The sequence below is a fragment of the Sinohyriopsis cumingii genome, chromosome 10 (assembly GCF_028554795.1).
Source record: "Sinohyriopsis cumingii isolate HCF-2022 chromosome 10, ASM2855479v2, whole genome shotgun sequence".
In the NCBI taxonomy this organism is placed as follows: Eukaryota; Metazoa; Mollusca; class Bivalvia; order Unionida; family Unionidae; genus Sinohyriopsis; species Sinohyriopsis cumingii.
In genome coordinates, this window is record NC_142970.1 from 15,757,438 (window position 1) to 15,783,250 (window position 25,813).

Sequence of the window (25,813 nt, forward strand, 5' to 3'; positions counted from 1 at the left end):
TAGTTCTGATAACAGAAACTACCCAGTATGCATTATACCCGAGTTTTCCTGATGAATATATTTATTTTTAAAGTGATTAATGTCATAAAAGGGAAAAGCAATTCCCAATGATACATTGAATTTGTCACCATTCTTCGTGTAAGGAGCAGATATATAACTTCATAGATTTCTCTTGAACATTCATACCATGCTTTTGAAACTCGGTTATGTCATTGCTGCACACGATAGGGAAAAAAACATGAGATGATCCATGTGTAGGTTAAAAGTACACATCTAGGGAAAACAATTACAAGCACAATTGATAGTTATGTCCCTTTCATTTAGTGTCGCTACAATAGTAATTTGTATGATTATGATGGTCATGATGAAGACAGTTGTTGGCACATATTAGTATCTTTGGTGACATTTGCCAGATCTGGACCACGAAGTGTTTGAGGTACTTTCACACATGAATCATTTGAAAATCATATTTACTGTAACACAAATAAAGGTCAGCCATTTGGGGCACTTTCACAAGCGTATTACTCACTGTGAACATGAATAAAGGTCTGTCATTATTCTATTCATCTAGAACCGATTCGACATTGAAATGTTGTTATTTACCTTCTGCAAGTTTATTTCTAAAACACCCTTAAACCAGAACATTTTGCAACATTTAATACTCCATTTTAAAAATTTGTCTTCAATGAAGCAAAAATATAAAACTAACCTGACTATTCAAAGTATTTATGACATGACACTAAATCACAAACCAAACTTTAACAAATCTTTAAAACTGATTTGGAACTACAGAATTATATCATTTTTTATTTGCAAATGAGCCAGTTTAATTTAATTCAGTCTTGAAATATGCAGCGGTAAATGCCATATAATGATTTTTTCAATTATAGTATAGTAATGCTCTGTTGTGTTTTTTCATAAATGCCTGTGCCTCATGTCAGTTATATGAGCAAAATTGAAATTGTTGATGCTGACTCCAATATTGTATCACAGACCATTGCTCTTTTGTACATTAAGTTTTGCCATAGTTTATGAAGAATTTCTTCCATTTGTCTAGGTACATCAAGGGCAGTCAAGTGTAGCGACAGAAATGCCTCCATCTGGATTGGTCCCTGGGGAATCTGAAGATGATAAACAAGGTAATGGTAACTACACAACGTTATTAAAGGCACACATGCAGGACTCTCTGGATTTAGGGTGCAATGAATTGTACACGTTTGTTTATATTAGGTACATTTCTATGATATACTGTGGGGCCCCCGAGTGGCCATGTGGTCTAAAGCACTCACCATTATGGATCATTGCCATCTCACCTCTGTCGGCGTGGGTTAGAGTCTCAGGTTCGGCCAATGTGGGTATGTGAGAAAGCTAGCCAATACCTTCTCATGAGTCGGTGGTTCTTTCCCGGGTTTTTCCTCCACCATTTATACTGGCCATTATGTATAGCATATCTTGTGCTGAAAAATGTCCTTAAACCCTACTGCAACAACAAACAAAATGACATTCTGCTGTACACAAATATTGTTTGTTGCAAATGACCATCATAAAAAATTTTAACTGAGAATATAGCAATTTGTAAAAATGTTGACATCCATCATTTCAGTATTTGGTATTCTAGTTTGTATAAAACACATGTACTGAGAGAGAGAGAGAGAGAGAGAGAGAGAGAGAGAGAGAGAGAGAGAGAGAAAATTGTACAATACCTGGATCCTATAGTAGAATGTTTAATAGTGCATTTTCAAACATGAAGAGATCCACTTTGAGAACTTTGAAAATTCTATATCCTACATGATATTTAGACATTCATTTCATGTTATCAAGTATTATTCTGTTGGATCTAAGGATAACACATTCCACTCAGTTTGTTGTATATAAAACTCTCTAAATTGTATGATATTATTTCTTCATATAAAGATAATAACCTCTATATATCTTGATTTCTGTCATAGGTATTTGTAGTGACAGTACTTAGATGGGAATTAATTACCAGGTCGATATGTATGTCTGCTACACATGAATTCATGTGAAAGAGACTTCGTAGAATCATATTTTAGTGATGTGTGGATTGTTGAGGGGGATATAGGTTGTGCATACAGGAAAGGCAATGAGTGCCATAATCTCCATAGAGTATGAATTAAAAAAGTCTCTGACCTGTATGATAATAATGTTTGCAAGTGTGTGTGTGACTTGGCAATAAATGATGACAGGATTCTTCCTTGATAAATTGTCATTCTGAATTTTACATTATGCCCATTACCCTACTCCATTATCATTATATACACATCATAATAGTTGTACCAGTTAGGGAGGTGACTAATCTAATGTAACACCAGACATGAAATAACAAGACTTGGTTAGGGAAGTGTCATACTGTACATAGCAACAACATGAAATAACAAGACTTGGTTAGGGATGTGGCATACTGTACATAGCAACAGTATGAAATAACAAGACTTGGGTTAGTTTATTTTGTTACTTTATTTTTTGTCGTTAGTTTTTCTATATTTGTATGCACGTTTCTGTTTACCCACCAGACGTTTCATTGAGGTCGCACCCTCTCTGCTCCTATAATTAAATCATTTTTATATCAACCAAATATTTTATCAGGTCCCATATGATATTTTGTTCTGGGATCATATTACTTTATTGTTATAAATATGTGCGGAGCAGATTGTGCTTTCGAAAAGAAATTTTTGAACTGATTCATGTCCATATCCCCACTACACAAAGTCTGATGAATATTTTGCAGAGTATGTGTATCAGCTCCATTAAACACAACTAAAATATTACAGTTATCTCTGATCACTTTAGGTATTTGTGTGTATCGTTGAGTAACATAGATAATATTTGTATTTTTATGCCTTCCACGGGATAACATTCTTGCTGGATTGGTTTGTTTGTCAAGCATAACATCATCATACACAACTAAATTATTCATAAAGCTATCAAGGTCGTCTATGGATGGTGATTCATCAATATCGGTTATAAAATTAATAATGTCATCACCATCTTCATTTAACAATTTTGCATTTTCATTAAAATCTTTAAGTACATCGTGACATCTCTTATCATCAACTGACGGAGCTACTAAATTCGTGTCGCTGAGAAATCAATTACATCCATGTTGTATAAATATAATAAATAATATGGATCTATATTGTGTTCTATGTAGAGCATCCACCCCAACAAGTGGATTAACAATAATAATAACAAAAAATAAAAAGCGTGCACTTACAGGTAAATGTGTTAAATGTGGTACAAATAAATATAAATTTATCTCCCTTGACAAGTCAAGGAAAATCGATGGTGATATCGCTGCTTCATTAGGAAAATTACAAGGAACTCTATGGGCTAATTACCCAGGAGAAAAAATCTTCCTGGATATAATTATTGTGGTTCTGGTACCTGACTTGATATCCAACTTGACAAACGAGATCAACCAAGACCTGGTGAATATCCAGGAAACGCGATTGATAAAACATATCATATTCATGATGGAGCTTATAAAAGTAACGATCTGCAACAAAGACATATTGCAGATGTGAAGTTGATTCATGCATTAAGTTCCATAAAAAATCAATCTTTCAGAGAATCATTAGCTAATTGGCTGGTAAGATCTGCGATGAAAGGTAAATTATTATTCGGAGCAGGTAATTAATTAACCGAGTATTGAAATAATGGAATCGATTTATTATAGCCCAAGAGGATATTGGAAAGGTAGAGCAGCAATTAGCTAACTCACTGATGCAGCAAATGTTACACGTTATATTGCTGCAAAATGGTTAGCACAACAGGCAATATGGCAAATTTATCTACCACTACCTAAAAAAATTCTGCATGCACATTTTGATGTCAGCACTTCTAATGAAGTTCATCAAGCAGCAGACCTGCCAACTCTTACGATTTTGCCATAAGTCTTACAAAAATCACCCTTCAAATACGGACTTACGGCATACTAGCAAAAACTGTAAAACATTATCGTTGCCGAAACGTCCGGATAATTATTTCATTGGTGTTTTTTGGGATCCGGATTTCATCATAGAATTAGTAAAATTATACAGGAAACCAGGCTAACTTTACAAAAGCACCCAGACGCTTTAAACTGCACCTATTTGTTCACGTGAAACGTCTGCATGATCAAAATGTTCATTATAGAATTCTTAAAAATGTCGTCCAGAAAGCGATGCATGTTTAAGGGAACAAAAAGCTTCTAGAAAAGTGTTGCTAATCAACAAAGAAGAATAAAAAGGAGAATTCAGATTCTTGTGAATAAAGCTGTCAATCTGAGTATGTCTCGTGGCGGGAGATATGATTGCCATCGTCATGTGAAATGGAAAAGAATTCCCAAGAATCATGTCAAGTTGAGAGATAGCAACAAACCCTTGAGCTGCATAGGGGTTGGAACTAGAGTTTGTACAACTGTACTAGTGGTAAATAAAGTCCACGCCTACTTTACAAACTTTTAAGTTGAACATAATGTTTAACGTCGATGCGTCAAACGGTTAGTTACGTTTTCCAGCTTTACAATAGCATTTATTGATATTTTGTTACACCTTACTGATAACTGGTCAACCTTACAGAAAAACATCAACTGTCTTACTGAGACAGACCCATCAGGTTTGGCAAGTCTGAAGCAGATATTTTATTTTTACCACATGATACTATTAAGTTTACTGTATTAACAAACATTATTAATGCATATTATTAAACTTCATCATTGTAGCAATATTACTACATCAGGTTTTTGAGAAGACAAAATCACTGTCCCACTCCAGCCTGGAAAACTATAAGATGATGCTACTATATGTATTTGAGGCAACATAGTTATAAATTACTATATCAGGTCTGGGGATATCAAAGCCATTGTATTCTGTTACCTGGGAATAGGGTAATCTTACTACATGGCTTTGGAGATCAGTCATTGTAGTACTGTTAATAATAATAATAATGCTTTATTTATAGAGGGTGACTCATTAGTCAAGGACTATTCTCCCTCGAAGCCCTCTTAAGGAGAGTATAACAATGCACATTATATGAACATATTAATAATTACTGTTTATTTTAACATTTTTAGTATTAAAATACTAAATTCCATTATCTATTACAAGCACATACATGCTCATGATATCTCGTCTTAAATACTCTAATATTTTCAGCAGATTTTACATGTAGTGGAAGCTTGTTCCACAGAACTGTACCAGAGTATTGGAAGCTCTTTTTAAATTGCTCTGTTCTTGGTTTTGGTGCTAGGTTTCCATGTGATATTGATCTCAACTGGCATTGTGTTGAAAAAAGGCCTGAATAAGTCCTGAAAATACTCTGGTGCTGTTCCATGTAGACATTTATATAAAAGAACTGTCTTGTGAAAATCTATCCTGTCATATATTGTGAACCATCTGAGTTCTGTAAATAATGCATTTGAGGGATGATCAATAGATGCATCTAAAATTATACGTGCTGCTCGTTTCTGAAGTTTATAAATCCTGTCAAGCTCAGATTTAGCACAGTTTCCCAATACATTTGAACAATAATCTATTGTTGGAAGAATATATGCACTGTAGTATAGATTTTGAGTTTCCATAGGTAAATATTTCTTGATTCTGCTGAGTAGGGCAAGTTTGGATGACAGTGTTTAAAAAGCTTATCAATATGTCATTCCATAATAAATTATTATCTACGGTGACACCTGCAAGCTTTCATGTTTGCCATTTTCTAATGGATGATTATTTATTGCAAGAGATAGTTCTGGTTTCCCTGCCTTGTGTAGCTTTTGTGATGTCCCCAAAATGATACATTTTGTTTTACCTTCATTAATTAAAATCCTATTTTGTTGTGCCCAGTTTTAGACTGAGTTTAATCTGATTTGGATAACTTCAGCATCAGAACTAGATGTATACAAGGTTGCATCATCTGCAAACAAATATGTAATTGTGGATTCATTATTTAATGGTAGATCATTGATATAGATAAGGAAGAGGAGAGGGTCCAAAACTGAGCCTTGAGGGACCTCTGAATGAATAGTGCGAGTTTGAGAGCTAATATTGCCAATGCCTACAGTACAACTTTTGCAGCAGAATTTCATGATCAACAAGATCAAAGGCTTTCTTGAAGTAAAGAAAAACAATCCCAGTCATATGTCCATTATCCATTTTCTTCAGTCAAAGATCAATTAATTTGGTAAGATCTGTTTGGCACGAGTGGTAGTTTCTAAATTCAGATTGCGCTTTATGAAATAGAGAGTATGTTTTAAAAAAATATGGACCTAAATGGCTACATGCTTTTCAAATAATTTTGACAATACAGGCAGAATTGATATTCGTCTGTAATATCCTGGATCCTACTTTTATCCTTTCTTAAAGATAGGTGTAACCTTTGCACATTTCAGCGGTTCTACACAATTACCACTCATTATACTTAAGTTTATGATATAACACATATCATAAACTTAAGTGACTTTGTTATTACTGGTGCAGCAATTTTAAGAATTCGTTAACCAATCCCATCCAATCCAGAGGATTACCTGGGAATATGGTAATCTTACTACATGGGTTTGGAGATCACAAAGTCATTGTAGTACTGTTACCTGGGAATAAGGTAATCTTACTACATTACCGGGTAGGATAAGACATTTTCTCCCTGAAAGGTACAGAAAACTATCCGTATTTACCGTATGTTTTCGGACTGCAACAAATAATTTCATTTTTTGTCGTCCGAATACATATCAAATTCTTTAATTAGGTGTCCGCAAACATACAGGTGAAGATATATTTATTACCCCCCCCCCACCATGTCTGTAACGAAGTTACCGTTAGCTCACATGACGTGCTGCCATGAAGTAAAACAAGTATTTTGTCAGAACCACGGAAAGGATAATGAATGAAAAACAGGAATTACTTGCCTAATTTGTCTATGTGATACATGTTCATCCACCAGAAAACACAGCCATACATCTATTAAAGCCACGACTGTGTGCGTATTTTCGAAAAGATCCACCATATTACTAATCTTGCAATCTACAGTTTAACCCTCTGCTAATCAGTGAAGCGGCAAGGGAGGGAGAACCATACAAATTTTAGAAGGTTCCAATGTCCATATAAAGACTCCACAAGGAGGGCTTTTCAGCTGGAAATAACGTCGACTACGTTTCAAGAGGAATTCTCGGAGAGATAAACCTCTTTGCGAGGTCCTCCTGAGTTAGTCCAAATGTGGTATTTGGTTGAAAAACCCATTAATGGCGCTTCTATTATAAAAATGAACCAATTCGTTTTCGTCGCCATAACTGCTGCTATGAATTATAAAAGTGATATATCAAAATATGGTTCATTCGGAATCATACACAGCTAGACTAGCCAGAGAGTGAGAAGAAGCACTCAAGAAATATATCCCTGTAAAAAAATGAGTTCAAAAAAATTTACAATTACAACAAGAAGCTAAGGAAGGTTTTACAGAATCAACTGAACTATTGTTTAAGCCTGTTACCACATCATTATCGCGTACTGCACAACAACAAAATGTTGCGACAAGACGGCTAGCAGCTGCAGCTGAACGAACCGCTGTAGTAAGCTGCTAGGGCTGCCACTGCTATCAAGGAAGTTGACCGCCCGGAGAGGTTTTTGTAGATGCGTCAGAAACGCAACCTGGAGCCCAAGCTCCGCCGGAATACAAACCTAGTAAACCAAAAATCAGCGAGGATGTGGAAAAAATATTAAGATGAAAAATTACGATAACGCCGTTGATCTTGTAGGTGAATTTCATGATCATGAACTCTACCTGGCGTCGGGTTCGCCATCGTTGAAGTATGACCAATGGCAACGGTTGGTGTTTACTCCACATAAAGGTATTCAGCGGGTCACGGCAAAATACGAAAATGAGTTTGAACAATTTAAGAAAGATATTGAAGCAAGGGTCGTTGCAAGCCCTGTTGTGACCGCAGATCTGTCAACGCCGTTAAAACATTAAAAACAACACCGATAACAACACAGACGGCTAGCATAAAAAAAACATCCGGCAAAGGTTTGGGGAGTGATTTTATTCCCTGCCCTGATAATATTTCACTGGACAACAAATTTTTACAAAAGTCATGTTACTGAAATAAAATTAGTCAATTCTTATCAATTTTTATGTGCTGAACACGAATATGACAGTCAAATTGCAAAATTGGCTCTAGTTTTTTTGTAATCTGCAAGAAATTAATGTTTACATAACGAAATGCATTCCAATAGTAAAAGGTCAACTGTAATAGCCTACCTATAAAAAATCAAGTCATTGACTACATCTTAGATTTCTTCGCCTGTCTCTTGTACAGCTGTTCGGGAGCATCTCTGAGGAGTGTCCAGCAGTAGTCAGCCAGCATTGTAGTGGACCATTTTCCCTGGTATCTTTGTTCCATTGTTGCGATATCTTGATGAAAACGTTCGCCGTGTTCATCACTAACAATACCACAGTTGCTAGGAAAGAAATCCAAATGGGAATGAAGGAAGTGAATCTTTAGAGACATATTGCAGCAAAGTTTCTTATACTTCATCAACATGTCTTCTACTAGTTCCTTATAGTTTTCTGCCCTAACATTTCCGAGGAAGTTTGTAGAAACTAGGCGAAAAGCATTCCATGCTTGTTTCGCGTCACCTTCCAGCAAGTCGTTGAACCGGTCATCTTTGAAAAGCTCTCGAATCTGAGGACCCACAAAAACTCCCTCTTTAATCTTTGCTTCGCTGAGTCGAGGGAATTTTTCATGCAGGTATCGGAATGCTGGCAAAGTCCGGTCAATGGCTTTCACGAAGTTCTTCATCAAACCTAGTTTGATGTGAAGGGGTGGTAGCAAGATTTTCTGAGCCTCAACCAGAGCTGGGTGTTGGATATTCTTCTCTCCAATGGCTACATTCTGCCTGTGAGTCCATTCCTTCCTCATGTAGTGCATTTCCCTTGCTCGGCTATCCCACTCGCATAAGAAACACATGTATTTTGTATATCCTTGCTGCAGTCCCATTAAAAGGGCAACTACCTTCAAATCACCACAGAGGTGCCAGCTGTACTTGTTATACTCAATGGAATTCAGTAGCTGCCTTAAGTTATCGTATGTCTCTTTCATGTGGACAGCATACGCTACTGGAATAGATGGAAGAATGTTTCCATTGTGCAAAAGCACAGCCTTGAGACTCAGTTTCGAAGAGTCCACAAATAGTCTCCATTCTTGTGGGTCATGAGTGATTTTTAAAGCATTCATGAGGCCCTCAATATCGGAACAGAATATCAGATTACTTTCCTTTCTGAAGAAAGGCTCCAATTGCTGGTGGCGCTTTCGATATGCAGTAATTGTGACATCTTCTTCTAGAAGATTCCATTGTTGGAGTCTTGATCCTAGCAATTCTGCCTTGTTCTTTGATAAGTCCAAATCACGAATCAGGTCATTTAGTTCTTCCTGTGTTATTCTGTGTGGGGTTGATGATGCATCACAGTGAAAATCTGGATCACTGCATGCTGATGGACCAGGAGAAGAACAGGTCGACTCACCTTTGTCTTCGTCAGATGAATCAAGAGAATATTCTGCTGGAGGTTCTGGAATAGGAAGTCCCTCACCATGTGGAACTGGTCTCAATGCAGACGGAATGTTTGGGTAGACTATTCTCGACTTCTTTCGCTTCGTTATTCCGCCGGAAATAGGAGGAACCAAGCAGAAGTAACAGTCATTTAGGTGGTTGCTTGGCTCTCTCCACACCATTGGGACTGCAAACGGCATTGATGACCTTTTGCAATTCAACCACTGTGAAAGCTGTGTTGTACATGTAGCACAGCATATATGCGGAGCCCAAGGCTTGTCTTGGTCACCAACCTTGCATCCGAAGTAAAGATGATATGCCTTCTTCACTTGAGAATTGATACTTTTCTTCTGGTTGGCAAATGTCACTTCCCCACAAATATAGCAAAAATTGTCCGCGGTATTAACACACTTTCGAGGCATTACTGTTCTTTATTGTACGTAAATGGATAAAATAATAAGTTTTATGTAACAGTAGCTTGAACTGTCTCGCACAACGTCTAAAATATTTTAAATGCTGAACCTATCTGATTGGGCTTTATATAGTACACTGCTTACGTCAGCTTCAGCAGCCGCCTGGCATTAGTATAATAGGCCTACACATGTATAGTACACTGCTGACGTCAACTTACTTCAGCAGCCGCATGGCATTAGTATTGCATTGCATCAGAAAATGATGCAATCAACTGTGGATGATGTGAGCATGATAGTATTATGCAATGTTACATCATTATTCCGGATGTTGCTGCAGTCCTACTGGAGAAATTTACACAGTGAAACATAGAAAATGAGGTATATGAATATCTTCAAAACGAGAGCCAATACAAATTTTTCACGGTTATATTCGTGTTCGGCACACCAAAATACTACAGATTAGGGCCTTTTCAAGTCAGTAATGATTTCACTGTTGACCAGTGTTTTCAATGACGTTTCGCGGTTAGAAGTTCTCATAGGATGAAAGCGAGCTGGGAATAACTCATCCGAAATGATTAATGAAGCCGCTGATATCTGTCGGCGATTATTTCAAGGCGGTGTCATGGATGCTAGTATCTACCGAGAACTCGTTGATGAATTCGTTGATGATTACAGCGATTAAACAGTAGCAAATAACATAACATGGTCATATATAACAGACACTATACGCCCATGCAGGTCAGAGCAGTAAATTCACGATTACCAATCTATAGAGCAACCTACGGAGACGGACTCGGCAACGTGGTTCAGGGCTTACTTGTGGGTTTAGCGCCAAAAGTTGGTCCTCTTGCAAAACAATTATCGATGAAAGCCAGTAATGTTGTTGGTGAAAAAGCCCCTGGCGCAATTGTTAGTGCTGCTGGTAAGGCACACTCGGCAATCAAAGAAAGACTAGCGCGATTAATAAGACGAAAATCACTATCGGTGAAATTACCGAGCACCGAAATTATGCTCGCGGATGTCAGTAAGGTGATAAATCAAGCTGCAAATCAGAAGCTAGCAGCTTTGATAGATCAGGAATCTGATGCCGCACAAAGAAATATAACAGCGAATTTGATAGCAGGAAGTGGACTTCGTGTGCGACGACGATAATCACCATTTGAAAAATAGGCAATTGTATAAAATGTTCAAACGCATATCCGACACAGCATTTGACATAGATGTGCCGGTCGAACGAGATGACTCAGTGCGTGAGTATCAATTTTATTCTTATGACGCGCGACAACCAAACCAACGAGTGCGTATCGAACTTCAAGTTCATGATACAAGTAGATATTTCCTGCCCAATGAGGCTTTTATTGAAGTAGAAGGTGAACTTGTAAAGGCGGATGTTTGCTAAAGATGTTTCCAACAACGCTGATCAATTCAGTATACTGAAGTGGTATTAAAAGACACTTCTGCAGCTGATCGACCAGCTGATTCCTCCATTAAGGTCATAGCTAAACCAGTTGCTGCTTTTAATGTTATAAAAGTTAGCGAGATTCACAACTTAGGATTTGCAACACGCCGAGCAATGTTGTCAGAAAACAATAACAGTTTTTTATGCGCGATTCCACTAACTCACATCTTCGGATTTTGCAGAGATGTTAGAAAGGTCATCTTTGGAGCTAAACACACAGTTGTGCTCGTAAGAAAAACCGACGATAATGATGCGATCTGGCGAGGAGCTGGTGTTATTGATGCTGATGCTGGTACTGATGCTACTCTTGCTGGCAAAGTAAATATAACAAAACTTTCACTGTGGATGCCGGTATTAACTCCATCAGTCACGGAAGAACCACGATTGCTCTCTTTTATGAATCAAGGTGGTAAATCATTGCTATCGTGGTTAACAGTAACCACAGACGCCATCCAAAGTACCGTCAAGGGTTTATTTACTTGGCAGATAGCATCACAGCAAGGTGTTTCTGCGCCGCGACATATTTTTATTGCGCTGCAAGAAAATGGCCGGGTGAATAACCAGAAACGCTCCCATATGATATTTGACAAATTTAACGTTACCGATGATTCGTTGAGAATAAACGGACAACAAGAACCGCTTGAAGATATATCATTAAATTTTGCTAGAATGGCATTAAAGAAAGCAACTGGAAAAGGATACAAAAAGGACATGGTCTAAGACTTCCAGGAACTCCGCCCTCATGGTACGGGAAGGGTCTAAGTCTTCCAGGAACTCACCTTCATGGTACCCCAAACGCCGCTAAAAACCAACGGTTTTACACCGATGTCAAATTTTGATTTTCTCGATGCTGCTAAACAACTTAAAATAAAAAAATTCAGAGGTGTTTTTATGAGAGATCAGTTACCGAGACAACCGAATAATCCAGAAACTGGAATTATTAATCTCGATAAGTGATGGCTCAGGAACTCACTGGGTTGCTTACGCAATCGATCCACGTGGAATTATTTATTTCGATTCATATGGGTTAGCACCGCCAGTTGAATTTCTAAAACACGTACATAGAGTACGAAGTACTCCAGTACGAAGTACTCCTACTTCCATTCCAGTCTGGTACTAATCGCTACCAACACAAACATTAACTGATCCACCAATATGTGGCCGTGAAGTATTAAATGTTCTTGACGCGTTATCAAAATCAACCAAACCATCTCACAAAGTCTTGCACGAGTATACCGCGGGTCAATTTAAACAATCCCTAAAGAATAATGGTTGATATTTACGGAAGATCTCTCAGCGCAAGGGGTAGAAAAAAGGATATAGAGTAATCAAAATATGCGACCAAAGATGAAATCGACAATCTTTTAACGTTATCCGGGATAGACCCAGATGAGGTTGTTATTTTTCAGGACCGATACGGAAAACTAAAAATCAGCAATATCAAATGGAATGACATAGTTCGCAGTGTTCTTGGAGCTATCGCAGACAACATCCCTGTGTTTGCTGACAGCGGAAAAATCAGGGATTCAAGTGTATCGTTTGCAACTATCAGGAATGAAATTGCAAAAAGCGTTGCTAATCGCCAAAAAAATACCGGTGACACAATGACAGGTGAGCTCAGCATGAACGGGAACAAAATAGTTGTTTTAAGAGATCCAACATCCAACGAAGATGCTGCGACGAAAAAATATGTTGACGTTAACTACGGCGTTGTTGACTATAAAATATCCACGTTGCGGAACGAGTATGACGTTCACGTAAACGCGCTTGCAAGACTTTGTAGAAACTTTCAAAAAAAACTAATGAAACCGCGAGCGAATTCTTTGGTGATCCACTTACCGTCGACATGAAACTTTCTGATATCAAGACCAACATTGACACGATCAAACAAACACAGCAAGATATCGAAGGTGAGATTCCTGGGATCGTTAATAAAACCAGTTAGATTAAAATCCCACCTGGAGTTACTCCCGGGTATATCACCAACATAGTATACACGGTATCATCTGGATTTGTAACATGGTCTAACAAAATAAAACTATCAAATACACCGCAACAGTCACAGGAGTGTATAGGTTTTCTGTGTTCAGTGCTGCAAAATTTGAGATATTTGCAAAGTATCTCTGGCAACATTCAACTGATAGGTTTTCCGGGGTTGTGTCTGTTGTATTAAATAAAGGAACCGAATAAGAATTTACGCTGGAAGCAGCCGATGAGACAATAAAGGCAATATCTTACTGGTGGTGTTTGGAATTTGTAGCTGAAACACCTCAATTGTTTACTGCGTAAGATAATAAATGACCCCGTTAACAGAGTTAACGACGACAACATTAAATGTCCAGCAATATAGATACGATCAAGTACGCGAATGGCAATCAGAGTTAAAAACCCTCATCGACAAATACACAACAAAAGTAAAAAAAATATAAACGACGAGCAGTCATCCTGGATGCTATAGTATACTCAGTATCCGCGTTAGCTGCATCCACCGGAGTAGTATTATCAGCGCTAACGCCAGTAACAACTGCAATCGCAGTAACAATATGCGTTTCATCATCAACTGCCATCGCAGGTGTTTTTAATATAATCGCGAAAAAAGTATCCTCATGCACGAGCACAAAATTGCTCGATTATGTCATACAACTAAACACAGCAACAGCGGCATACTCAAAATTAGCGTCATTGATATCATCAAGCCTAAACGACGAAACAATATCAGATTCCGAATTCGCTCTAATGGTTAAGATATACGAAGACTGCGCCTGCCATTTAAAAGCAACAAAGATAAATAATGACAGAATTACTTCAACAGATAGCCGAAAATACAAACCCAAAAAAAACTTCGATGATAACAGTATGCTTGACTAAACCAGAATTTAGTATTAATTTTCCAACTGTAATTCCCGTGAACGAAATCGCACTAGCACAATTACGAGTAAATCACAGTTGGCCCAATATCAGATCAAAATCATTTGGTGGATTACCAGCGAATAATTCGTCTGTGTTTGCAAATAAAAATAAAAAAGATGGTACACCCGACTGGAACGTCATTGGGTTACCAACCGGGTCTTATCAAATCGAAGAAATCAATGAGGAATTACAACGTCGAATAAAAAATATCACTGGAAAAGAATCCAAGATAGAAATAACTGTTCATGAACCAACGCTGTCTTCTGCAGTTGAGATAAACTCTCCTGACTAGGCCGTGGATATATATCAGAGTTCAATCAGAACAGTGTTAGGATGGCACGAAATACCACCTAAAGCACCACCAATACCACCAGAACCTAAAATATCTGATTATGTCACGATTAAACAATCATACCACGAAGTTGAACCATCGTATAAAGAACGTTTACTTGACATAAAAAGATCAAAATTGACTGATAGGTTTAGATTTTTCAGCAAGGATAATATAGAATGGCTTTTTACTTTTGAGAAATCTCCCTTAATAATAGAAAGTCTTATAATTCGTTTAAGTGAACTTATTGAATATTTTAAAATCATTAATCAAGAACACAAAACACAACTACAACAACTACGGCAAAGTTTCCAAGAACATCTTTTCGATATAACAAGTTCACACAGCGAAATTATTAAACGCGTAGAAATATTAAATCAGCTTGTTTTCGACATGGACTATTTTCACCGACGAGCGATTGAGGCAATAATTCGACCAACAATTTGCGGCGTCTTCGCCAACGACAACGATAAAGAGAAAATTTTAACCGCATATTCGTTAACAGAAGCTACATTGCCGAATTATAAATTTCCTGGGTATAAAGGAACCGAACTAAGAAAATCAGTCAATGATATCATCGATGAGTTCTTCCCTGACATACTCGCACAGCACAAAAAGACACTACCACCAGCATCTATTCTCCGACACAACGACACAGAAGGGACAGGAAGACATGTATCCCCGGAAATCGTAAATATAACCCCTGTGGTCGCGGTCAATCTTGTGTGTGATGTCATTGATGGCAGCTACAGCACGGACACAACAGTATCAAATCAAGCCCAGCATGGATTTGTTCTTTATTCATTCACGCCAAAAGAACCGCCTGGATATTTGATTGTGCAAGAGCCGATCAATCCGGTTTATTTGCAGTGTCATAATCCGCTGTTATCAAGAACAAATTTCAAACTAACACACCTTCTGGATTTGAGGAATGAAATAGTTAATATCAATTTGCTTGTGAAATCCTAAAAATCTACGATTAGATTTTCTCAGGCGGATGTTACATTTTGCACGATTCGGAAACTAATAAGGTCGTCAAAATCATGCACATCGACCGATTTGCTAATTGTGATAGGGTGTTTACTAGTCAAAATCATGCGAATTCAATGTTTTTCAGTAACAAGCAAAACAAATATTATAATATTTTATTGAAATCTGCAAGTGCATACAAATATTATACGAAATTTATTTTTTACTGCACATCGACTGATTTGTTAATTCTGAAGGGTATTTAGCTAGTCAAATTCATGAAAATCATCCGATTTGCTAATTCTGATAGCGTGTTTACTAGTCAAAATCATGCGAATTCAATGTTTTTCAGTAAAAAGCAACAAAAAAATATTTATTGACATCTGCAATAAATTTATTTTTTACTGACACACCTTGATTTCTAATTAATCAAGCGAGTATTATATAATGTACCAACATGTGAAGGTGTTCGTACACGACAAGCAAGTACTTGAAAACTACATCAAAAAATATTTACAGTTTCTAGTCAGCCCAGTTGACTTGGTCATTGATATATAAGGTAACGAGGATTTTTTATTGACACAATCGCAGCTGGATAAACTACAGCAAGAACGTATTTCTATGGTCACGTGTGATAAAAATCAGATTCTAAATTTCGCGCATTCTTGCATAAAATCTGATCGACTAAAGGAAATATTATGTAACTCATCAGATTCAGGTCAGATTGATATAAGTGAAATTAACTCATCAGATTGATGCAGGTCAGATTGATATCTCATCAGATTGATACAAGTAAAAAAAAATATCTGTATCAGATTGATGCAGGTAAAAATATTTTTTTTTTACTTTCGATTTCATTTCCACGTACTTGACTTCATTTCCAAGGATCCTTGATGAAATCACCTAAATTTCAATCGTTTCACAATCTGACATATTTTTTTTTAGTTGCCTTACGCGAGTATTAATTATGTGTTTTGATGCGTATTCTTGAGACAATGCTGATCTAATTTTTTCAATTGCACGAGACAACGAAACAAATTCATTTATTTGTGCTTCTTCTACTGCAGCCAGTGATTTATATAACTCCGTCTGGATTTTCTTTATAAATCTGTACTGAGCAGGCAAAATATAGCATTTAGCCTCATGTAGTGTTTCAAAATCAGTAATAATTTTTTCAGGATTTAATTCAGCAGGTACCTTAATTCCGTTTTCTTCTAATTTATTAATAGCAGAAATTACATCATTGATATTTTCGTAATTCATATTATTATAATTATATATTTAAAAGAAAAATATTTTAAACCAAAAATAAACAGTAGCCATGTTCAGCGGTTATCATTTTCATGGGTCCAGCACTGGCCTATGTGTCTCCATGACGTCCTTTCAGACTTTTGTCCCGAGATTTTATCTCGGTTGAGACTTTGTCTTACAGAGACTTTTCTTATAACTTCTCGGCATCCTCGTGATCGTTTCTTCCTTGACGTTGTCAAAGGCCACATTCTTTCTGAACGTTTTGTTTTGTGGGGCCCATGTGACGTAGAGCTTTATGCATCCACGGCTACTGTTTATTTTGGGGGCGCGTCACAAACATACCTCCAGCGAATTCTCTAAGCGAAAGTGAAACAAAATGTTAGAGTATTCAGAAGGCTGTCTGTGTATTGCATTCATGTGCATACCCCCCAAGATCAAATCCCAGGGGTGAAAAACAACCCCCACGATTTCACGTGGGAGAGATATGTACATAAACGGCTTCGGCGGCCGACCCCAATTATAAAACATATTAAGTGGTACCGTCGATTGTATGCCCGTTACGAGACTCGAACCACTGGCATTGACAGAGTCGGGGACGAGAGTCAGCCGAACTACCACTGCAGCATAATCTAATCTAATGATATAGGATTTAAAAATTATCATATAGGTAACTATTGACAGACAGTTAACAGTTTGCAGCTGAATTTAAGTTCTGAACTGGATTCTAAACATTACCGTGAAAAACACTTACCTGTACTGACAATTTTTGATTTTATCAAACGCGGAAGTGTTAATGCGGAAATAGGCTGCGGCGCAGTGTGTATACAATAAGACGGTTACGCCATGAACTGTATTGGTTGTAAAAAAAATCACTGTATACAGTTCTGCCGCGCTGGATAATAGTATATTACCTGTAAAGGTAATGACATGTGTTTGCAATCTCCTTGGTGAAATCAATGGGAGGGAACTAATTGCATGAAATATACTTAACGAAGTTATCTCCCTTAAATAATATTAAATTTTCATAAAAACCTTGGATTTTAGTGAAGTACAAACAAAAAAGTTAAATAAAACACATCTAACAGTAATGAAAAGTAATCATTTGATTATATTTTTTAGAGAGTGCGGATTTGGTTATATTTTTCGCCACGGAGTGTATTGAGAATCTGTGAATATCAAAATATTTGCCAGCTGCGCTCATCGATTGAAATATTTTTTTTCGTTTGTCTTTAGATTCATGGTTGCAACTCCCTTGGCTCTCTTATTGTTACAGCCAGTTTCTCCAAGTTTACAATTCTCGTTCTGTGTGACAGATCTCAGATTGGATAAAGAATTATCGGTTTTTATACGGTTGATGTGATCGATCACAAGACCATTCTAGATCACCCCATGAAAAACCTCGAACACGAAACGATGACAGAGATAATTTTTTATTCCCAGCGTTGAATCTTAGATAACCAACATTAGTAACAATACTAAATGGTTTTTTCAACCTGCAATGTCTAATTGTGCCATCACGTGACGCTTCATAACCCTTGATGATAGGATGTGGGACAAATTCTTGATTCATTATACAATGATAATGTCATTTGTTTAATTTATAATTTCTCTGAAAACATAGTTATATAATCGCGCTCACATTTCAGCGCATCATTGTTATTTATTTTATCATAATATCGCTTAACTTCACGATATCATTTCTCGCCTGAACTTGCGCACAGTTGTGTTTTACCCCTGACTCCAATACCACATCGCAGATATGGTATTGGTCCATAACTCCCCCTTCGAATGCTTTGTAAATGTTCCCCGCAGAATTCTTTTCTGCAGGATTTGTTAAAAGGAGTTACAGATCCCACTTTAAACCACTTGCACTGATTGGTTTGAGGCATATTATATATATATATATATATATATATATATATATATATATATATATATATATATATATATATATATATATATATATATATATATATATATATATATATATATATATATATATATATATATATATATATATATATATATATATATATATATATATATATATATATATATATATATATATATATATATATATATATATATATATATATATATATATATATATATATATATATATATATATTATATAGAGGAGTTTGAAAGATTATCCAAAATCAAGCCCCGGAAAACTTCTAGATTCGATCTTGACAGTCTAACCCCTGACTTGCCGAGGCAAGCCCGACTGGTCTGTTTGATATTATCAGAGATGCCAAAGAAGAATTTCGTAATGATGGAGCATCTCAAGTGTGGTCTACATTTACAATTGTACACGACGACGATGTCAAGGATGCCATAATGAGCGATGTACGAGCGAAAACGATCATCGATTACCTCTTTGATATTCATCAAAGTGATCAAAAATATTTTTTCAGAATAAAGTTTATTATGCGTTCGGATGATGACAGGTGGATTATCCGTGACAAACCTGACCCTGTCCTTGCTAATGGAAAAACTGCTCTCTTAAGTAAAGATTCCAAACCAGGAATGTTAACTGGGATTGATAAACCATATTACGCTCGATCGTATCCTTTGACCACGGTCATTTATGGAATCTATCCGATAAAAAAACAACATTAATGATCTTGATCCAATGAAATTTTCCTCACTGAATTGTGTAGCTGAACGAGAAACATAACATTTTACAAATGCGATGCGCGGAAACTGTCTAACGGCGTTACGACGTGAAAAAATAAACAAATGGGCTGAACGGGTCAAGGATAGAGGAGCTACAATAAACGATGTTGCCGAGTTAGAAAAAACATTAAGATTCCCCATAACCGTAGCAAAGATAACAGGGGAAGTATTATACGAATCGAAATATAAATCGCAAGGAGCTCCCATAAATATCATTGATCATAACGCTCAAGCTTGGACCAATGCAGTCACAATATTTCCACGACATCGAACTGTAAGATTTTACCCGTCCTCGGAAAATTCCGAAGGGGGGAAACTCTGGGAGAAACATGTTTGATTATATTAAAAAGATAGGTTAAAATGTCAGTGTGGTTATTTAAAAGTTCCGAAGATGGCAAGTATAATCAATTTGTACGCGTTAACGGTGAAATATACCGTAAAGAATCTTTTCATGAAACAATGAGAAAATTGGCTCAGAGATACTCAAAAGATACTGACCGATTACTAACTAATTGTTTCACTGTTCCATCAGTTGCAGCCCATGCTGCCAGAGAAAAAAATTCCTGGAAGCCAACCCGAAGTGAGTTTCTCGAAGATGTACAATTAAGTTGTTGCGAATACGGACACGGCGGATTGTGGGATATCAAGTATAATTACAAGGAAATGATATCAGTTGATATGGTTGCGTGTTATCCAGGAAGCTTTCTCGGGATGGGAGAATGCTCTGGATACTTTAAAAGATTTGGGCAACCCACAAACTCGATGACGCGATTGGCCATTAATGGACCATTACCCGATTTTGACCTGACAGGATTCGCTCGTGTAGTGTCATTTGAATTCGCTGAGGGTCTTCATGTTATTTGTTATGTTTGGTTTGGTAGGCACTTTTGTGAAAAGCGCTGGGCACCAATAGTGTTGTTACGATATATGCTTGATTGTAAAATACTGGTATCGTTCACAGTCAGTGAGGAAATTATATCATATCGGGTACAAACTGAAGTTTGGTTACCAACACCTGAACTGGTTGATTGTGAAAGTGATGATTACGATACATTAATTGCCAACCTCGAAGAGAAAAGAAACGCGAAGGATTTCGGTAGAAGAATAATTGGCAAGTTTACTCAAGGCGGTGCATATGATCATAAACGACATTATGCACGACTAATTATGGATCCGCCGAGTATAAATTTGTGGTCGCTGATGCAACTGCGAGAGATATATTTGTAAGTCGAGTAAAAGCTTATTTATCTGACGGAACTCGGCTGGGTAAAATTGCAAGTTATGTCGAGTGCGCCATCTGTGTACGATTCAGTGTCCATACACAAGACTGTTTATCTCAATGGGCTGGGTGGGGCCGGTAAGACGACTCGAGCGATTGAATTATTTCGGAATTCAGATATGATCGTTAACACCTACACACAGACTCGCGCGAGAGATGAAACAACGAGGGGTTAACTCATGCACTTATCACAGCTTTTCAGATACAAGGGCGACACATGGACCCCTGATCGAATGGGATAGAAATATATTCCGAGGATTATCGTTTGGGACGAAATATGTACGGTACCGTTAGAAACATTAAAAATATTTCTCGATTGGTTATTGACAAAAAATACAGCTGTGATAATGTGCGACGATCATGGCCAGCCACCACCTTTTGTTGGACCATCTCCACATTTATGGTTAAAAGATTTTGTTGACCACTACGAAGAAGTGGCTGATGATTATAGAGAACTTGATGCAGAATTAAACGAGTTTAAGAAATTAATCAGACTACAACCGAATAAAATTCAATGTGAAATAATACGTAAAATAATTTCAGAGACTTCAATGAGCGACTTTCTGCAAACGTGGAGACCAAACGACTTGATAGTGGCAAGCAGAAAGATAGTCAGAGACACACTTCAACAGCGGTTGTTTCAGTTACAACGAGAAAAGTTTCCAACGTTGCCAGTGCCGCTGTATTATCGACCAGCTGATAGGCGACGGCAAAATATTGACGTTGATATACCAGGACAGACCGAAAAACAAAATCTCGTATTAAATGATGTTGTTGCAGTTGATATCAATGTTGTTGAAGATGCACTGAGCGCTGATAAATCCCCGTGGACGATAGGATACGCAATGACGATACATTCATCTCAAGGACTGACTATCTCTGATACATTTGTTTGGATCATTGATGATCGTATCGTGTGGTCAAACTTAGTTTACTTGGCTGTGTACAGAGTCAGAAGAATATCTCAACTGCGAAGGATTGTTTTGGATTAGTCAATGGCTGATGAAATTAATAATGAAAACAACAATGATATAATAAGAAAATTAACTGGTTACAAACATTGTGACAAAAAATATAATCGCGATTTTGACCTTGATGTTGAATTTATCATGACACTGAAACAACAGCAGAATAATCACTGTGCAACCTGTAATTGTATAATGTTGTGGCAGCATTCGAGAAATAATCCAAGACAATTCACCGTAGATAGAAAGGATAATCGTCTTGGTCATACACGCGAAAATGTGACAGTGACCTGTCTTGAGTGTAATCGACGTCAGGGTGCTGACACCCTTGGTGCTAGTTAAGTGATCTGGGTGGTAATTGTGTGTCTTTGGGAATTACTTGCAATTGTTCACGTACAAATCCACGTTCAGGAGCAGTTGTATCCAGCCTGTAGATTGCTGGTCCACCAGTAGATGTAATTATGTTAGATATATTGTGTTAGTGATGCTCCAGATAGGATCAGTCATTCTTTTTTTACCCTTTTCAAGTTCACCTGGTTCATATAAATATCTCACAGTGACATCGCCCAGTATTGGTTGTGCTGAAAAATCACGTCGCTGTACGGTTATATTTTTTGGGGTAATTGCATTAATAGGTTTCATGTTGGTTGTTCGAGTAATTTCATTATTTAATGCAGCTATCACACCTGGTAATCTTGCAACCCATTCGCGTGATCTATTGTGCTGAATGAATTCCTTCGCGTATTGATATCCAAATAACCGCTCAGCAAGTGTTCGATTAAATCACTCAACAATTGCCTGATCACGGTGAATTTCAGTATGTCCTCGTCTGATGTTGACATTATGTTGCTTCATCAGCGATGATACTGCACCCTGAAATTCTTTGCCAGGATCAACTTGTGACAACTGTGGCCATCGTAGACCACCTCGTTGATAAATTCGTTCAAACGCAGAAGCAACCTCAGATGCTGTTTTAGTCGTTAACGGTTCTGCATCTTTGTATCTACTTGCAACATCAACTACAGTTAGCGCGTACTTGTATGTAATTTGAGGTCTTCGGATTTTAATAGTATCATGTGGCAGAAATAATATATCAGCTTGGTGAACTTCATTAGGAACACTAACATCAAAATATGCAAAGTGAATTTGTTTATGCGGTGGTTGGTAAATTTGCCATATTGCCTGTTAGGATAACCACATTTTAGCAGTAACGCGCGTAACTTTTGCTGCTTCAGCGAGCTTACTAATTGCTGCGCTACCCCTCCAGTATCCTCTTGGGGAATAATAAATCGATTCCATTTATAATTAATTACCAGCACCTAACGCTAATTTACCTTTCATTGCGGATCTAACCAACCAATTTGCTAATGATTCTTTGAAAGATTTATTCGTAATAGAATTTAGCGCGTGAATTAATTTCACATCCGCGAGATGCCTATCTTGTAGATTTCTACTTTTATAAGCTACATCATGAGCATGACACGCCTTATCAATAGCATGTATCGGATACTCACCTGGTTTTGGTTGATCTTGGTTGTCAAGTCTGATATCAAGTCGAGTTCCAGGCCCGCAGTAATTATATCCTAGAAGATGTTTTTCTCCTGGGTATTTAGCACACGGAGTTCCAGGTAGTTTTGTTAATGTTGCTGCAATATCACCCCCGTGTTGCTTTTTTTTTACTTGACTTTTCTTTGACTTTAGCTTTGGTTTTGACGTTGTTTTTGTTTTTGTCTTTGGCTTTGGTTTTGGTTTTGGTTTTCCACCTGATTTGGGAATAAATTTAAATTTCTTTGTACCGCATCGTTCACACTTGCCCGTAACCGCAGATCTGTTATTTTTTATTGTAATGGTTGTTAGATCACTTGTTGGCGTGCGCGCCCTGTATTTCACACTATATAAATCCATATTTATTTTATATTATTCTAATGGAGATCACTGACTTTTCTGCTACAAGGAAACGAGAACCAGTTAAGCATCACGCAGCGCTACCAAATTCTGTTCGTATGATTATTATAGGCCCATCTGGGAGTGGTAAGACGCAGTTGTTACTTAATTTAATAATGAAGTGGATGAAGTGGGACAAGTTATATTTGGTAGCACCTTCAGTTGATGATCAACGATGCTACGAAGTGTGAAAAGATTTTAATGAAAGTGCAAACTCGTTAAATGAGAGCGGAGATGATGTTGTTGAATTTATAACTGACATTAATGAAGCGCCAAGTATTGATGATATTGATGGACTTATTAATAATTCAGTTGTTTACGATGACGTAATGCCGGATAGACAATCAAATCCTGCCAGGATATTTTCCAGAGGTAGACACAAAAACACAGATGTGATTTATGTAACCCAGCAGTATACACAAATTCCTAAAGTGATCAGAGATAACTGTAATATTCTTATTGTCTTTAATGGAGTTGATAGTCACACGTTACGAAATATTCATCATACCTGGTGTAGCGGTGATATGGACATGAATAAATTAAAAAAATTCTTTAGTCGTGCTCATCCAACCCCACACAGATTTATAACAATAAATTTACATGATCCTCAAACACGATATCACGATATAATTTATAACAGCAGGGAGGCCGACGACAACGAGTTGGTTCATTTTTTATAATCGAAGCGCCATTAATGGGTTTTTCAACCAGAAACCACATTTGGACTAACTCAGGAGGACCTCCCAAAGAGGTTTATCTCTCCGAGAATTCCTCTTGAAACGTAGTCGACGTTATTTCTGGTTGAAAACCCCTCCTTGTGGAGACTTTATATCGACACTGGAACCTTCTAAAATGTGTATGGTTCACCCTCCCTGCTGCTGCTGATCATTAAAATCTACATTACAAACGCGCGCAAGCTTAATGTCTGTGTAATTAAGATATTAATGCAAACTAAATAAAAATATTTTGAAATTATAATTTTTAAGATATTTATGACAGAATAAATATTCTGAATATCGAGAATAGAAATACCGGTACATGTATGATGGCTAATCTTAGAGCACCAAGGGTGAGAGGCTCCATATGGGGTGAATGTTGTATGCCCGCATAGGAAGGGTAAAAATAACAAGCAAGTTGCAATATACGAGTCGGCTTGATTAATCTGTTGGTATTTTGTTTTTAATAAAGGTGATCTATTTGTTGTCATTCTCTCTTTTTGTCCCCCACCTAGCCGAGGGTAGCTTCAAAATAAGTAGAGCCTGCTGACTCGAAACAGTCGACTGCTCAAAGATTGTTTTGATGTATGTCGGAGATTTCAAGGTGTCCAGGTGATAATTGTTAATAATATAACTTGTGGGATTTCTTTGACAGGTGTGTTCGGAAATAAAATGCAGTCTTCTGGATTTCATTAAAAGATCACACGATGTACCGAAAATTTAGCACCCACAATCAATATGTATCGTTTACAAAGAGGTTTACTACCTGTAGAACAATAACTATGTTTAAACCTTGGTATATAATGCTTCAGGGATAAGGGTTTTGTTTTGTTGCACAATGCCAATGCATTTTACTAATCCATACTGACTCTCCGATGTATAGTTTAATGATATAAAGCAGGGGTCATGGTTTCTAATCAAAGCCATAACTGTCACTCCTGTTTGAAGTGGTTTCGTGTGTAACAATGTCTACACTGACAACCAATCATATTTTTGTTAGCCAATCAAGCTATTAAAATATAAAGTATAAATAAAATACCCACCACTATCAAAAGTTTATATACTGGATAGCTGTCGTTGTGAAACATACTATTGTTAGTACCATAATAATTTTGATGGATAAGTTTATCATACGTTAGGCAACAAGCGAGGAGGCACTGCCTAGTTCGTGGAGGGACTCTTCCTTGCCGAAATCGTCTCCAAAGAGGACAGTAGGCCGTCCACAAAAGCGACCTCGAATTAATGATCTTGAGGATGCATCGCAAAAAGAACCGCCTACGAAGAAAGCTGCTCTAGATGACGAGTCTGATTATCTTGAACCCGAGAGTGCTCCACCCGGTTCTGTACGTGGTCACTATAAA

At 37.2% G+C, this 25,813-nt stretch overlaps 1 protein-coding gene across 1 annotated transcript in view; it reads left to right on the plus strand.

Moving 5' to 3' along the window:
- Positions 1-1,067: 1,067 nt before the first annotated feature.
- LOC149789644 (uncharacterized) overlaps positions 1,068-25,813 on the plus strand; it is a 64,143-nt gene continuing 39,397 nt past the window's right edge. Inside the window, exon 1 of the mRNA XM_089973080.1 lies at positions 1,068-1,139. Coding sequence (XP_089829206.1) covers positions 1,091-1,139 — 49 coding nt within the window. The 5' untranslated portion in view covers positions 1,068-1,090. The remainder of the gene's footprint in view (positions 1,140-25,813) is intronic.